The sequence below is a fragment of the Callorhinus ursinus genome, unplaced genomic scaffold (assembly GCF_003265705.2).
Source record: "Callorhinus ursinus isolate GAN/ISIS: 27379988/994484 unplaced genomic scaffold, GSC_fseal_2.0 scaffold14, whole genome shotgun sequence".
Lineage (NCBI taxonomy): Eukaryota > Metazoa > Chordata > Mammalia > Carnivora > Otariidae > Callorhinus > Callorhinus ursinus.
Genome location: NW_027397076.1, coordinates 33,961,392 through 33,975,386, shown reverse-complemented (window position 1 = coordinate 33,975,386; position 13,995 = coordinate 33,961,392). Strand labels below are relative to the sequence as shown.

General features: G+C 37.7%; 1 protein-coding gene across 1 annotated transcript in view; it reads right to left on the bottom strand.

Annotated features, from left to right (window-relative positions):
• Window positions 1-4,497: 4,497 nt before the first annotated feature.
• TSPAN8 (tetraspanin 8) overlaps window positions 4,498-13,995 on the bottom strand; it is an 83,177-nt gene continuing 73,679 nt past the window's right edge. Inside the window, exons 9-11 of the mRNA XM_025882868.2 lie at window positions 11,551-11,685; window positions 8,691-8,774; window positions 4,498-4,794 (exon numbers count right to left, since the gene is read on the bottom strand). Coding sequence (XP_025738653.2) covers window positions 4,741-4,794; window positions 8,691-8,774; window positions 11,551-11,685 — 273 coding nt within the window. The 3' untranslated portion in view covers window positions 4,498-4,740. The remainder of the gene's footprint in view (window positions 4,795-8,690; window positions 8,775-11,550; window positions 11,686-13,995) is intronic.

The window sequence follows — 13,995 nt, the reverse complement described above, 5'->3', positions numbered from 1 at the left end:
TTGAGATGATCTGGAACAATATCCCACTTTTGCAGCTGGCTGTGTTTGTCTAGTAGAGAGTGTTTGGCAAAGGCTTGCATTATCACCCAAGACAGTCATCCTTTCTGGGATACGAAAGTTACACTTTCCAACTGTTGACAGTTCAAATTATGTGACTCTTGGTCAATTTACATAATAGGCACTGACAGACAGTATCTCTTTTATCAAAATGATAAAATCCTACTTTAATGCTCTAAGTTTGGTCTAGTAAATTCAGTCTCTTGAAAGATGCTCTTACATTATTGTAAGAATAATTAAAAATGGGATCAGGCTGCTACCATGGAAAATGAGAAACACTCACTAATTATGTGTGTTCTTAGTTTGTGTCTTTGCTAGGTGTGTTAAAGAGGAGTTTCGCTACAGTAGGTGATGGGAAACAAAATATTTTAGTTGGGCTCATTATACGCCAACAAAATCAAGATATATGAGTAAGTTAGACAAAGAAACAAAGGATGTTGAGTAGACTATTAGTTGTTTCTACTTCAGGAGGGAGTAAGAAAGATCACATAGGATGGTGGCAGAAGGGAAGCAGAGAAATGGACAGATTTGGGACGCATTTGCCAAAAGCTAATATAATTACCTATATCTAAATTAGTGCAACACTACAGTCTTAAGCATAACGAACATAATTCCTACATTTCTCTTAACTGGAAGAAACATTTCCATCTACATTGAATAATCAGTTTGATGACAGTTATCTTTTATTTTATTCTTTTATGTTGGTTAAACAATTTAATATGTCTTTGAATATGGCAGTTTGTTCTGGGAGGAATGAAGGTAAAGTATGAGCTTATTCTTAAAACTAATTTTAATATACTACAAGAGAATAAAAGTTTCCCTCATAATCACCTTCAGTAACCAAAGACCAAAATTAAAACTTTGATGAACTATCACAAGCAGATAAATATCTTCTTCTAGATAAAATTTCTTAATTGCAATGGAGGAAACTTTAAGTTAAGTGATTTGCAAAAATCCCAAAGCCAGCAACCTATTGGAGCCTGGTCTAGGATGACTCCTGACTCCACTCCAGTTCACTTTCCATGGTAACACGCACTTTACTGACCCCTGGAAAGAGGATATTTTGTTATTCAGATGTGATTCTAAAGCAGTTTTTCTCAATCAATCCCAGCACTATGGGGAGTTCGGACTGATAATTCTTTGTTATGGGGGCACATTCCTGTGCATTATGGGATATTTAGCAGCAACCCGGGCCCCTGCCCACTAGATGCCAGTGACGTTCCCCTTCTCCCCCTGTTGTGACAACCCAAACTGTCTTCAGACAGTGCCACACAATCCCTGAGGGACAGATGGCCCCCAGTAAGGAACAACTGCTCTGAAGTCCTTCCTATCCTTAAAATACTTTGAACTTTGATCAAAACAGAAAGAATTCAGGAAATTCTGTACCATTTCTCATGAAAATCTTAATGTCAGTTATACTTTGCCCAGTTGTACTACCCTTTAATCAACAAGTTCAGCCCCTTGTGCTTGCTCTCTAAATGTCCCGTTGCTATGACAGTCTTCTCCATCTGCTCAATCCCGTCCTTGCCATTTTTAGCTTGGCTTTGTGTCGGAGGAAACTACATTTCCCAGGCTCCCTTGTTCTTGGGTTTCTAGATGAGGTCAGCCAACGGGAGGTACTGGCAAAAGAGTGGGCCAGAGGAAAGAATCCAGGGCACTTCTCCCTTTCTCTGTTGTGACGATAGCTTCTGAGTCACCTCCGTGGCTCCTACTCTTGCTAACCAGCCCTTCCTCTGCTGTCCCTGCCATGGTTCCATCTTCTGCCAGGTGGTTCTGGATCCTGGGATCTGGTAACACCATCTCTGGCCCTCCAGTTCTAAAGGTGGTAGTGACTCCCCACAGTTGCTAATCTCTGGTTTACCTTGCCTTCCCATTCGGCTGCTTATTTCTTCCTTCATCTGTGTAAGCAATTGGTATGGACTGAATTTTGCTTCCCCCCCCCCACCCCGTCCCTCCTCCCCACCCAATTCATATGTTTGGGCCCTAACCCTGAGTGTGGCTCTGTTTGGAAGTAATTAAGGTTAAATTAGGTCATAAGGGCGGAGCCCTGATCTGTTAGCATTAGTGTTTTAATGAGAGAAGACAATGGAGAGTTCTCTCTCTCTCTCTCTCTCTCTCTCTCTAATGTTCATTGTTTAAGCCACTGAGTCTGTTGTATTTTGTTACAGCAGTCCTGGCTGACCAATACAGCAATTCCCTGCATCGTATTTCTGTTGTTTGAAATAGCTAAGAGAGTTTTATGCTTTCCTGCTTACCCTGACACAGCTCTTTATATCACTGATACCATAAAATGTTTACCATAAAATATCCTAATATGTGCCTGACACTATGCAAAAGGCACTTCCATATTCATTTCCTTATCTATTTCTCCCAACAACACTGGGCAAAATGACATGACATAAGGAGCCCAGGTTTCAAGTCACTTAAACTGAATCACAACTCCTGCAGTTGCTGGCTGCACGACCTAAGAAAAGTTAGTTAAGCCCATTCATCTCTGGTTTCCATGTCTGTAAAGTGGGCCAAACAATAGTACTAACCTAAGAGGGTTGTTCTGGATTAAATGAATTACTCTATGCAAGGTGCTTTGATTATTTTTAGGCACACAGCATGCTCTCAATAAATCTAAGTATTAGTTTTAGCTATAGTTTGCTGAGCACCTATTGTGTGGTAAGCACTGTGATAGGTACAGGGGACATAAAGACAAATAAGAAACAATCAATGCCCTCAAAAAGTTGCAGTATACTAACAGAGACAAACACATGAACAGGTGATTAAAATAAAATATGGCAAGTACATTAATAGACATATGGGAAAGCCAAATAGAGCATGATCCATTTGGGAGGCAATTGTTTGGGAGGTTTGGAAGCAAATGTCAAGGTTTGGATCCCAGTTCTGCCGACCACTAATGGCTTTACTCTAGGCATGTTACCTAACTTCACAGACGTCTCTATTTTCTTCCCTGCCAAATGAGGATAATAGTATCTAGTTCATAAGCATATGGTAAGAAGAAATATGACAATAAAATTAGTTTCTGGTATAGTTCTCAGGTGATGACAGGTGCTCGGAAAAGGATAGTTATCTTTATCAGCAACAGGCGAGCACAGAATTAGGTTGCCCAACCCAGCCCAATATGCACCCCCTGCCCCCCGTTTCCCACTCCTTCCCCACTCTGATCCATTTGATAATGACTGCCTTTCTTTCCCTTCCTCCTCCTCAGAAGAGGAGATTAAGTCTACCCTACTTGTCTAGTCTGAGTACAGATAAGCACAACCGCTTCAGAAAATTTCTTGGACAGAACCCATTAAATCTAAATATACAAATACAAAGCTATTCCACCCCTGCATACCTATCCAGAAATCAGTACCTATAAGCACCAAAAGATATAAAAGAATGTTTACAGCAACTTTATTCATACTAGCACCAAATTGGAAGCAAACCCAACACCCATCAAGAGGAGAGTGGGTAAATACATTGCAATATATTCATATATGATGGAATTTTACAGAGCAATGAGAACAAACTAGAGTTGCATACAATAATATAGGCGAATCTCACAAACAAAATGTTGAGTAAAAAGAGTACCTACTTTACTATTTCATTTATAGAAAGTTCAGGAGTAAGCAAAATGAATCTATGGCCATAGAAATCAGAAGAGTGGTTACCTTTGGGGAGGTACTTGCCGAGAGCAGTGATATACTGGTAAACGATTACCAACACACTCTCAAAAAAAAGAAAAAAAAAATCTTGATTTTACAGCATTTTCCAATTTCCATGGTATCAATCCTCCCACCACAGTGGATTTCAAGCTACCAATGTGATGTCACTGAGCACATGTTATATATACAGTCTGCCCTGGAGAGCTGGTGTGAGCCAGCTCCAGCACATCAGAATAAAGGGGCATTCAGGCGTGCTGAAAATGTTCTATATCTTGATCTAGAAAGTGCTTACACAGGTGGAGTCTTAAGATTTGTTCTCTTTATTGCGTGTATATTATACCTAAATAAAAAGTAAAATGTAAAAATGCCTGTAAGAACTAGAAAGATAAAAGCAGTTATATCCATGTCCCAGAGGAAGATCCAAAGAGGTACCAGAGATTCAAAGACTAAAAGGGAGCACTCAGATCTTCTTGCCCCACCCCTGCCTCAATAGCTAGGAGAAAAAAGAGATACCATTAGTAAAGAGTAGCACAAACAGAAAAGAGATGCTGACTCTTTCAGCTGGGCCACTCTCAATTTTTTCAACTTGAGGTTCAACTTAATGTTATCACCAATGGTTGATATACCACACAAAAGAGAGCGTTGCTTCTGAAAAGCCCAGATCCACTGCTTTAACTAACTATGGCACTATCTGTCCCTTAGCAATGAAGATTAATCCACTGGGTGGCTCCAGATGAATGTTTTAAGCACAGTACCACCTGAACACAATGATCAGACATGGAAATACACCAGCATAAACAAGGTTACTTTTATTTTTAGTAAAAATAACATTCATATCATTTTCCTTGTGTCACTCACATCTTAAATGTGTTCAATGTGTCTGGAAGATACCTGTGATCTAGCTAAATGAGACATTTTAATGAGACAGCTGCTCCTAATGTGTACAGCACTCGTATATTTAAAGTTACAAAACCAAAGCAAAATGTTAAAGGGGCTTGATGGATGATAGCTCGACACATCCACAGATTCATTTGCTCCCAATCTGGCAGTACAGGACCATAGAAAATACCAGACCAAGTACCTAGAAAATAAAATAACAAGATTAACATGGAATTTAAAATGCTGGAGACATTATAAATAGACAGAAAGAACATTACACATGAAAAGATTCTGGCTCCTGACAATTCTAATCTTATTTATCTAAGTCATCTCTCTGCTTGGGAAATTGGAGCCTCCAGTGGGACAAAAGAGCATTGGGAAAGCTCTCTGAGTATTTTTGTGTTTTAATCAGACTTTTTAGCTAGCCAATCCGCTTCTAACTGGCCCTGTTTGGGCAGTATTGGCTGCCCCCAGAGCACCCCATCCTTCTCAAACACACACACACCCTTCTGTGGGGCATCTACCCTGGAGCTCTGGAGAACTCAGGCCTCTGGAGGCTAAATATACCTACTGCTTCCATGGAAGGGTTATATGATCATCTGGTTTAGATCATGTGCATAAAATCAAGGAGTCTAGAATTTCTCCTGCCATATTTTTAGGCATTGCCAAGAGGAATGAAGAAAGTCACTTTTTTTTTTTCTTAAAAAGCTTCTAAATCTATGGGGAATAGTTTAATTCAGGAATTTCCTTTGAAGTGAAAAAGCACAGCTGAAAACCTGGGGCATAATTTCCATCTCGTTAAATGGCTCTCCCAAGAATGAGGGGCCCCAAAACGTGCCCTCCTTGACTCTGCAGTCAGTGCCTGGTCCTGCTGTGGCTTCGATGCAGAAATGATGGAAAGGACCCATGTGTATTACAGATGGAAAGTTTCCTCCCCACCAGAGGCAGGAGGGGAGCGAGGTGCCATTTATGCTGAGTCATCCCAAGTGTTCCTACTGTACTGAGGCATCCTGCTTACTAATTCTTCCCTGGAAATGCATTTCAAACTAGAACTCCTGCCCAATATTTATTCCTTCTTAAAAACAAAACAGTAGATACCAATTCTCTGCAAAAATAATGTTTCATCCATAACGTTCTTTTAGAATGACCTGGAAAAGCCCTGAAATTTCTTTTTTTTTTTGCCTTGGTCCCAAGCCTTCAGTCTGGGAGAAAAGTATCAGGGAAGAGGAAAGAAAATGGGCAAAAAATAAAATAATTAATTATTAATTAAAGAAAGAAAGAAAATGGCCAAAATATTGGGATAAGGCAACTCTCTATTGTCGTTCACTGTCACATCCTTGAAATAGAAGTCCACCATTCATCAGCAGAGTAGACAGTTAATATCACACTTTCTTGCATTGGAAAAGATAATTTACCACTGTTCATAAAAACAGAAATAATTAAAAGAGATTCATCACATAGTGATGTATGCTAAGACTTGGGATAAATGTGCTAAGTAGTGTGCATGAGTTTCCATATTCTGAGGCAGTCCAAAAAATGTTATAAAATTCTCATTTCCCTCTCTCTCTCTCTGTTCCTAGGACCTCCTGTCAAGATAATGTTTATCCTACACAGTGATGACGATCAATGTCAATGGCTTTTTTTTTCCCCCAAATTAAAATGAGGAGTGGAAGTGCTGCTCATTTTTTGTGCTGTTAAGTTGTGTAGTCAAGTAAGGAGACATATGATAGTCTGGTTAGTCAATGCTGAATAATGAGAATTCCAATGTCTAGAGATGAAATTTTCTTACAAAATAAAGCATTTTGCATAGATGCCTGACATCCTATCCGAGAAAAATCCCTCAGGGATGTGGTCTTAACAGAGCCCTGAAACTAACTATTGGCCCAGTCCCTCACAGCCTGGGCCTAAGCAGATTATCATCAGAGGTCTAAATGTCAGAGGGTGATTTTTTTCGTGTGATATTTGCCTATGGAAATAGTTTGAATATATTTTCTGCAGGAAGACATTTGTTTCTATTTCCTTCTCAAAAACAGTTATTAGAGGGATTTTTCTCTCTATGTATATTTGTGTTTTCTTGAATTTGAATTTGGGAAACAGAATGGATAAAGGCCTGTTAGGCAACTAGTATTAATGCCTATAAGACAGACTAATGCACATTTTTTGGATATAGTTTTAGGGACTGGATATTTTCAAAGCTCCTTTTTGAATTAAAAGAGAGGGAATATAAAATGATTTTTTTCTCTTCAAATCCTAGAGGGAAGGCAGGTTTTAGATTGAGGGAGTGAACAGCACAAAATGGCAAACAGTTCTTTGAACCAACTCTTTGCTATATACTACTGTATAAATTCCATACCTATAAATTACTCCATGGTAAATTACTCTACTAAGGTTTTTTCCTATACATGTCTTTAGAACAACCAGTAAGATATCTAAATATGTAACAAACACATGGGATATACCAATTTCACAAAATACTGAAATGCTATTACTCTTGTAATCTTATTTTCCATTAGATGTACTTAGATTCTTGGCAATGCCTTTGGCTATGATATGAGAGACATCAATCTCCCCAGTTGATTATGTTCTTATTTTCTCCGGATTTGCTTCCAAGAAGTTTCTTAAAAGCATCAGTGGTTTGTAGCCAGTCATAGTCAACTGTCTGAATTCAAGTCTAACATGGATTTGACACTTCTATTGACACTTACACAGAATACCTCATTCAAAGCCTGATCTTTCGATCATTCATTTAAAGTATACTCCACCAACATATATGTACATGTGTTTTATGCTCATAAATGTACGAGTACATCTTACTCATCTCTACAACCATTAGCTCATTATTTCTAAACTTGCATGAACCCAAAATACAAAGCAAAGCAGCAAAGGACATTTTACAAAAGGCAGAATCAAAAGAGAAGCAGACCCGGTGCATAGCACCATTTGACGTACATCATATATCAGACAAAAAGAAAGTTATCCATATCTACTGACACAGAATGTGTCATACTTAGACCTATTAATTTGGACTGCAAGGAAGTAATACTCAACAGCCCAACTTGCTGTTCAAACTCTACTAGTAACCTAAAAGACCACTTAGAACACTAAATTGCTTCAATCCCAGCTAAAATTCCTCTCTGTTCGGTAAAGTAGCACAAGTAAGAGGTAGAAAGCTACCAGAAATCCCAGGGAGGACATTGTATAGCAATCTATGAGAGTGAAGCAGAAGTTACTCATTTGACCTAGCCAGCCCTGAGCCGTAGGAAGCAGGAAGACACCTTACACGTTATTAGGATTCTTAACAATGTCCTGACAGGGGATCAAGAGTGAATTGACTCACTTGATATCTAAATTAGCCAAGATCTGGAATGATTCCAAAAATGCTTCTCTGAAATAGTTTTAGTTCATCTTTTTTAGCAAAGAATTTTAGGCCATGTACAAAGCATCTTCAGGTTCTTAAAAAAGTCATGTCAAGAAAATCCATCAAGAAAATATCCTATACAGGTTTATAAAAGTCTACAGGACTTTTTTTCAACACCAATAATTAAAATGATGAGAGTAAATATATAAATCTCAAATTTCCTTTAAAACTTCAAGTGAGCCCATAGTCTTTAAGGCACCTGTCTCTAGTTTTTAAAAACTGTCAGATTTCTTTAGACGGAACAGCAGGAAAAGAGCTCCCCACACTCTTGAGTTTTTATGTTCTGCTTCAAAATCGGGAAGAGAGATAAGAAATTGTAAAGGTCATGTTTTGGTTTTGTTTGGTGCTTTTTCTTCTAACTTCAGGAAACTTTAACTCTTGGGCTAGTTTTCAACAGGAAAAGGATATCTGGGACTAAGAACTGTGTAAGTTAATTCAATTTTTGTTTCCCAGTGGAGAGATCATTCATAAATAATGGTTTCAGCCCTGCTGAATTGATAGATTATAATCCTCTCCCCAGACTGAAGACTGCTAGAACAAAATGCTAGACCTTGGGCCGTTGGCACCCAGTGTTTTTCTCAAGCACCTTGTTTATATTTGGCTTACTATAAATATTTGTTGGAATTAATGAATAAACAAGGGAATGAATAAAGAGCCAACAATACAAGGTTATACTGTACCTCAATAGCCACCAGTCCAAATGCTATTCCAATAACAATGAGAAAATGTTTGGCAACTATTTCTTTTATGAAAGAAATGCATGGCTGTTAAAAAAAAAAAACATAAAAAGTTACATTTAATCAAAATTTTGGCCTCATTTTAATTAAGATTGTTTCCCCCCCATTGGGTTGACTTTTTATATTGCTACAGAGGAACAGTCAACAAAAAGGAATTGGCTTATTTCACTCTGCCATTCCACCATGCGACACTCCACCCCGCTCCAAAAGGTTGTTAATTGTGGCTTGTTCATACGTTAGAAAGCACCGAGAAGTAAAATTTTGCTTCAACTATCTCACTGATAAATCTAGGGATCTTTAGGTATAAGGAATAATTTTATCCTAACTTTCAATTATTCATTTTAGAACTAGTATCACTTTGTGTATTTTTAAGCTTGTAATCTGCAGCAAAGAGTTCCCTGGTTGGGGTTTCAGCTAATTGGAGCACAAATTTTCCATTTTTAAAACAAGGTTTTTAAAAAAAGGCCTTAATAATTTATATCAGGGTTATTTTTACTTTAAAACGGAAAAAAATTATTATGTCCACTATTTTGTCTTTACTTCAGATAAAAATGAGAATTTAGAAACTAGCCTCTCTGCCACATTTGTTGAAATATGTTCAAACTAGCATGCAATTTCAAGCTTATAACATTTCAGACCAGACCTAAAAATTCTAACAATTGTAAATTATATGGATAATTTTCAAAATGGAAAAATACTACACAATGTAATAGTGGTATTACCTGTATTGCCAGAAAATATATCATCCCTGTGATAGTCTTATATGCACAGAGGGCTAACAAAATATTGCTATGGTTAATAAAATAGAAGTTCTCCATAAGGCTGAGTAAAACAGTCTTTTCCCTCTCATTCTTGAATGTAATGGGTTTCTCCATTCACATCTGATCCAAAGTGGTAAATATTAGAGTAAATTATTATGTCATTTAGGGTTAACTATGAGATTAATGATCTTATCTACTGAGTCACATTCATTATATTTGAGGAGTTTTCTCCCCCTTTCCCCTGCAGATAACCAGGTTATCCTGGCAAAAGGGGGAGGGGGGAGAAATGTGAATTATGGCCATTCCAGATTTCTTATTTTTCCAGACTTCTTGCAAATGACACAAGGCAGATGGAAGTAGTTTATGAATTTATGACCCTCCTTTTGGGAAACTGGTGCAGCTATCAGCCTATCTTCTGCTGAATTATGTGTGAATTTGGAGGGAATATCTATTACTTTTTAGGATAAAAAAAATCTATCCTGTGGAAAAACATCTTTGAATTGAATCTTTAACAGGCAACAAATAACAATCTGCAACTGAATTTACTAATGTCCTCATCATCCTAAGTGGCAACTGCATTCATTTACACCATATTTATTTCCCCTCTTTCCTCGCAGATATCACATCACTAAACTAGGTCGGGAGGAATATAAAAAGTAAGAATGAAACTGTTTAATGATACTACTTTGATAATAAAAAACATGGTTGCTCTGTAGTCTGGTTGGGATAACTTCTCCCCTTGAATTATGTTAAGTACAAGTAACAGCAATTCCCCTTTAGAACAGTCTCCTGATTTTTGATGAGATTAGCAAAAGGAATTTGACAGCCAGTGGGAGAGAAATTTCCCCCAAGATACTTTCTACTTCCTACTATATAATTAACCTCAGTAGCCATTACTACACCAATGTCAAAATGAAAATAATCTTCAGGTATTACAGAAATTAATTCATTGACATATAATAGCTTTTATGCATCTTTCTCTCAACTAGATTATAATCTCTTGGAGGGTCCAGAAGTATGTGTGATTTTAGCAAGGGCCTGTCTGATACATAGTGAGCACTGAAGAATAGCAGCAAATAAATGAAATATTAATATCAATTATCATTTTCCTATGCATTCCTCCCAAGCAGAAGGAACAATTTATGTAAAGCCCTGTGGTAAGGGATAGATATTACATCTGTGAACCCTGAAGACTGTGTTAGATAGGGTCATGTAATACCTTGTCCCTATCTAAGAAACACCAATTAATTCGTTGAAATGAAGTTGCCTAGTTTTCTTTCTCTCTTCATTATTTGAGCAACAGCTCCATGAGTGCAGACATTGTGCCCATCAGGAATGGATTTCCAGTGGCTGGTAAAAGGCCTGGCCCATAGGAGGTGGTCAGTCATATTTGATGAATTAAGCAATAATAAGAAATATAACATTCACATATTGACATCTACAAGTGACATAAATATGACATCTACAGTACATAAAAGACAAACCCAGCTTTTTCAATTGACTTTAAATGTCTGAGGCAACTTCTCAATTGGAGCAATAATTAGGCAAATTGATTGATAACACTTAACATCCAGAGCCAAACCCCTAAAGGTCAAGTCTTTATACCTACACAATTACTTGAGAAAAGGAACCTTTGATAAGAAAAAGGAATTTTTATTTTGCAAACTAAAGTGAAAATATGGATTTCTAGGATTTATGTTAAAGTAGAAAAAGTAGAGAAGAATAATGATAAAAGTCATTAATCATTAATGAGGATGAGATAACTTTCATCAGTTAGCTTGTACTTTCCTTCTCCTTGCAGTGGATTTCTTTGATCTATTAATGCTGACTTTAAATGATATCAGACTCACAGAAAAAAATGAAATTCTTTCACTTTTTTATATCTGCTTTTATCTTTAAATTTTTGGGTGGGGGTAAATTCCTGGGACGTTTATATCATTATTCCTATTGTATTTGCTTGCAATTTAATTTTTTTTGTAAAGACTCATTGTGGAAAAAAATCAACAGAACCATTTACCGTGTCAAATTTGATTTGTTCTCACCTGTTGGTAAACATGTTTGCCTTCATACATCACACAAGAAGAATCTGACGAACTTGGACATTCACATGACATAGAATTCTGCTGAAAATTATCTCCCCAGTCAGCAGCTCCATTGACCAAACCGCAGCATTTAAACTGTTTAATGAAAAGTAGATATAAAAAAACAATCACCAAAGAAGATAAAAAAAAAAAACATTGTTAATACATTGAATCCTATTTTTCTGAAACTATTATTAAGGTGTTTCCTATACTAAAATGTCATGTAATTCACCTCACCAACTTCTCTGGATGTAGAAGCAAAAATGAAGGAATCTTCCATTTTGGTCTTAATATTAATGAAGGAAAAATAGGATTGCAGATGCACAAGTCTGAGGAAGTTGGAGAAAAGATGAAAAACTCACCTAGTTTTAAATGATAAAAGAGAGGGGCTGAATCAGATCTACGTATCCTAGATTTGGGGAAAGAAGCTTCCAAAGAGTTCATGAGAAAATCAAGTTCTCTTTAAAGAACTTTTGTTCAAAAGAGATGAGAGGTTTTAAAAAGATGAAATTTCCACCTCATGATCTTTGATCATTTTTGGAGGAGAGGAGGAAAAGAGTGAGAGGCTTCTCAAAGGCCAAAGAAGATGCTTAGTGAGCCTCCCGTGAGCCTGAATTTTATATGGATATCCGCAAAATGGGGGAGGGATGCAAATGAAGGATGAAGCTCTTAAAATAATGTCAAGGAAGTCCCAGAATATACTGAAATGTGGGCAAACACTTAAGGAATCTATGGTCATGTTTTGGGAAGGAAAAACAAGGAAGCAATAAACCCAATGATTCAGGGTATATGGCACATCATATGATTAGATGAAAGAGAGAAGTAACTGTCCCTCATCTTGTTCTATTTAATCTATTAGAAAGACAACTCTTCATGAAGAAAAGGTGGAAAAAAAATGCTGAAGAAAACAGAACCAAGACTGCATGGTTTTCAAGGCTCAGATGCATTATAATGCCAGGATATCGAGAAAACTTCCACTTACTGGCTGGGTGACCGCATTACCCCCATCACTTAACCTCTCTGTACCACAGTTTCTTCATCTGTAAAATGCAGATAATACTAGTTGCTCACAGTATATGTAAGTCGTAGATTTGTTGTAAAGAAAAAAATGGGAAAATTCTTGTGAAGATATGAAGTGCTTAGCCCAGTGCCTGGCTTGTAGAAAGTACTCAGTATGTGTTAGCTATTGTTGTTGTTATTTTGTGGTGGTGGCTGCTATTTCCATTATGCTCTGTTCAACACTGATATGAATAATTCAGATAAATATTTGGAAAGTACCTTTTCAACTCTGTAGTGGATACAGAGCTGACAGTGATGATTAACGCTTTGGGGAATGGAATCAAGTTCCAAAGTTAGTTCAAACAATGGACTCAAACCAACAAGTTCAGTGGAAGTAGATATAAAGTCTTGCACTTCGGCTCAAAGCCTTAATTGTACAAATATATGACTCAGCAGACATTCATATGACAAAGAGTGAGAGATTTCAGTTGGCCCCAAAGTCAATCAATAGGAGCAAAGAGGGCAATCTTGAAATAACTTCCTTTCCTGTTTCCATGGTAGACATGATTAATTGCTCATGCTTTCTGATTAAATAATCTTGAATAATATTAATTGATATAGATAGCCAGATTTTTTTTTTTAAAGCCCCATTAGATGCACTCACAGATCAGTCCATATCTGACACCCAATATACCTCAGGATTCCTTAGGGAGGCTTAGAAACAGAAGACATGGTAGGAGGCAGAAAGGCTAAACTTGGTATGATATCTGGTCACCAGATCAGATGTGAGAGAATCCAAGGAAGAAGTTGGTCAGGATTTGTTGAAAGTGTTATCACAGCTGGCTGACCAAGGCACTGCACAGTGAATAATACAACAACCTCTAGACAAAGAGTCATCACCAAGAATCCAGGAGGAGCACATTCCATTAGTATGTTAGCAGAGAATTCATGGGAGGAATTCTCTGAAATCCAAAGAGAAAACCACTTTGTATCTACAACTTCTATCCATGTGTGGGTGGGGCTGCAAGTCATCCAGCCAGAGTTTGGTGTAGGATTCTTTTTCCAAAAGAGCATTACTAAAAAGGAAAAGCCCTGGTGGAGAGAGGAAGGAGGGAGGGACGGAGCGAGGGGGATGCACAAAGTGGATCATCAGGAGCGGATGTAATATGGGATGCTTTCCCACTGCACATGATTCAGCTCTGTAGAAATGAGCCCAGCCCCCCACTCACCTGTCACTCCCACTCTGACCCCATGCATTGGAAGAAAGAAAGGAAGAGAAGATGAGAGAAAGAGAGAGAGGGAGAGAGGGAGAAAGCAAGGGAGGGAGAGAGGGAGGGAGGGAGGGAAGGAAGGAAGGAAGGAAGGAAGGAAGGAAGGAAGGAAGGAAGGAAGGAAGGAAGGAAGGAA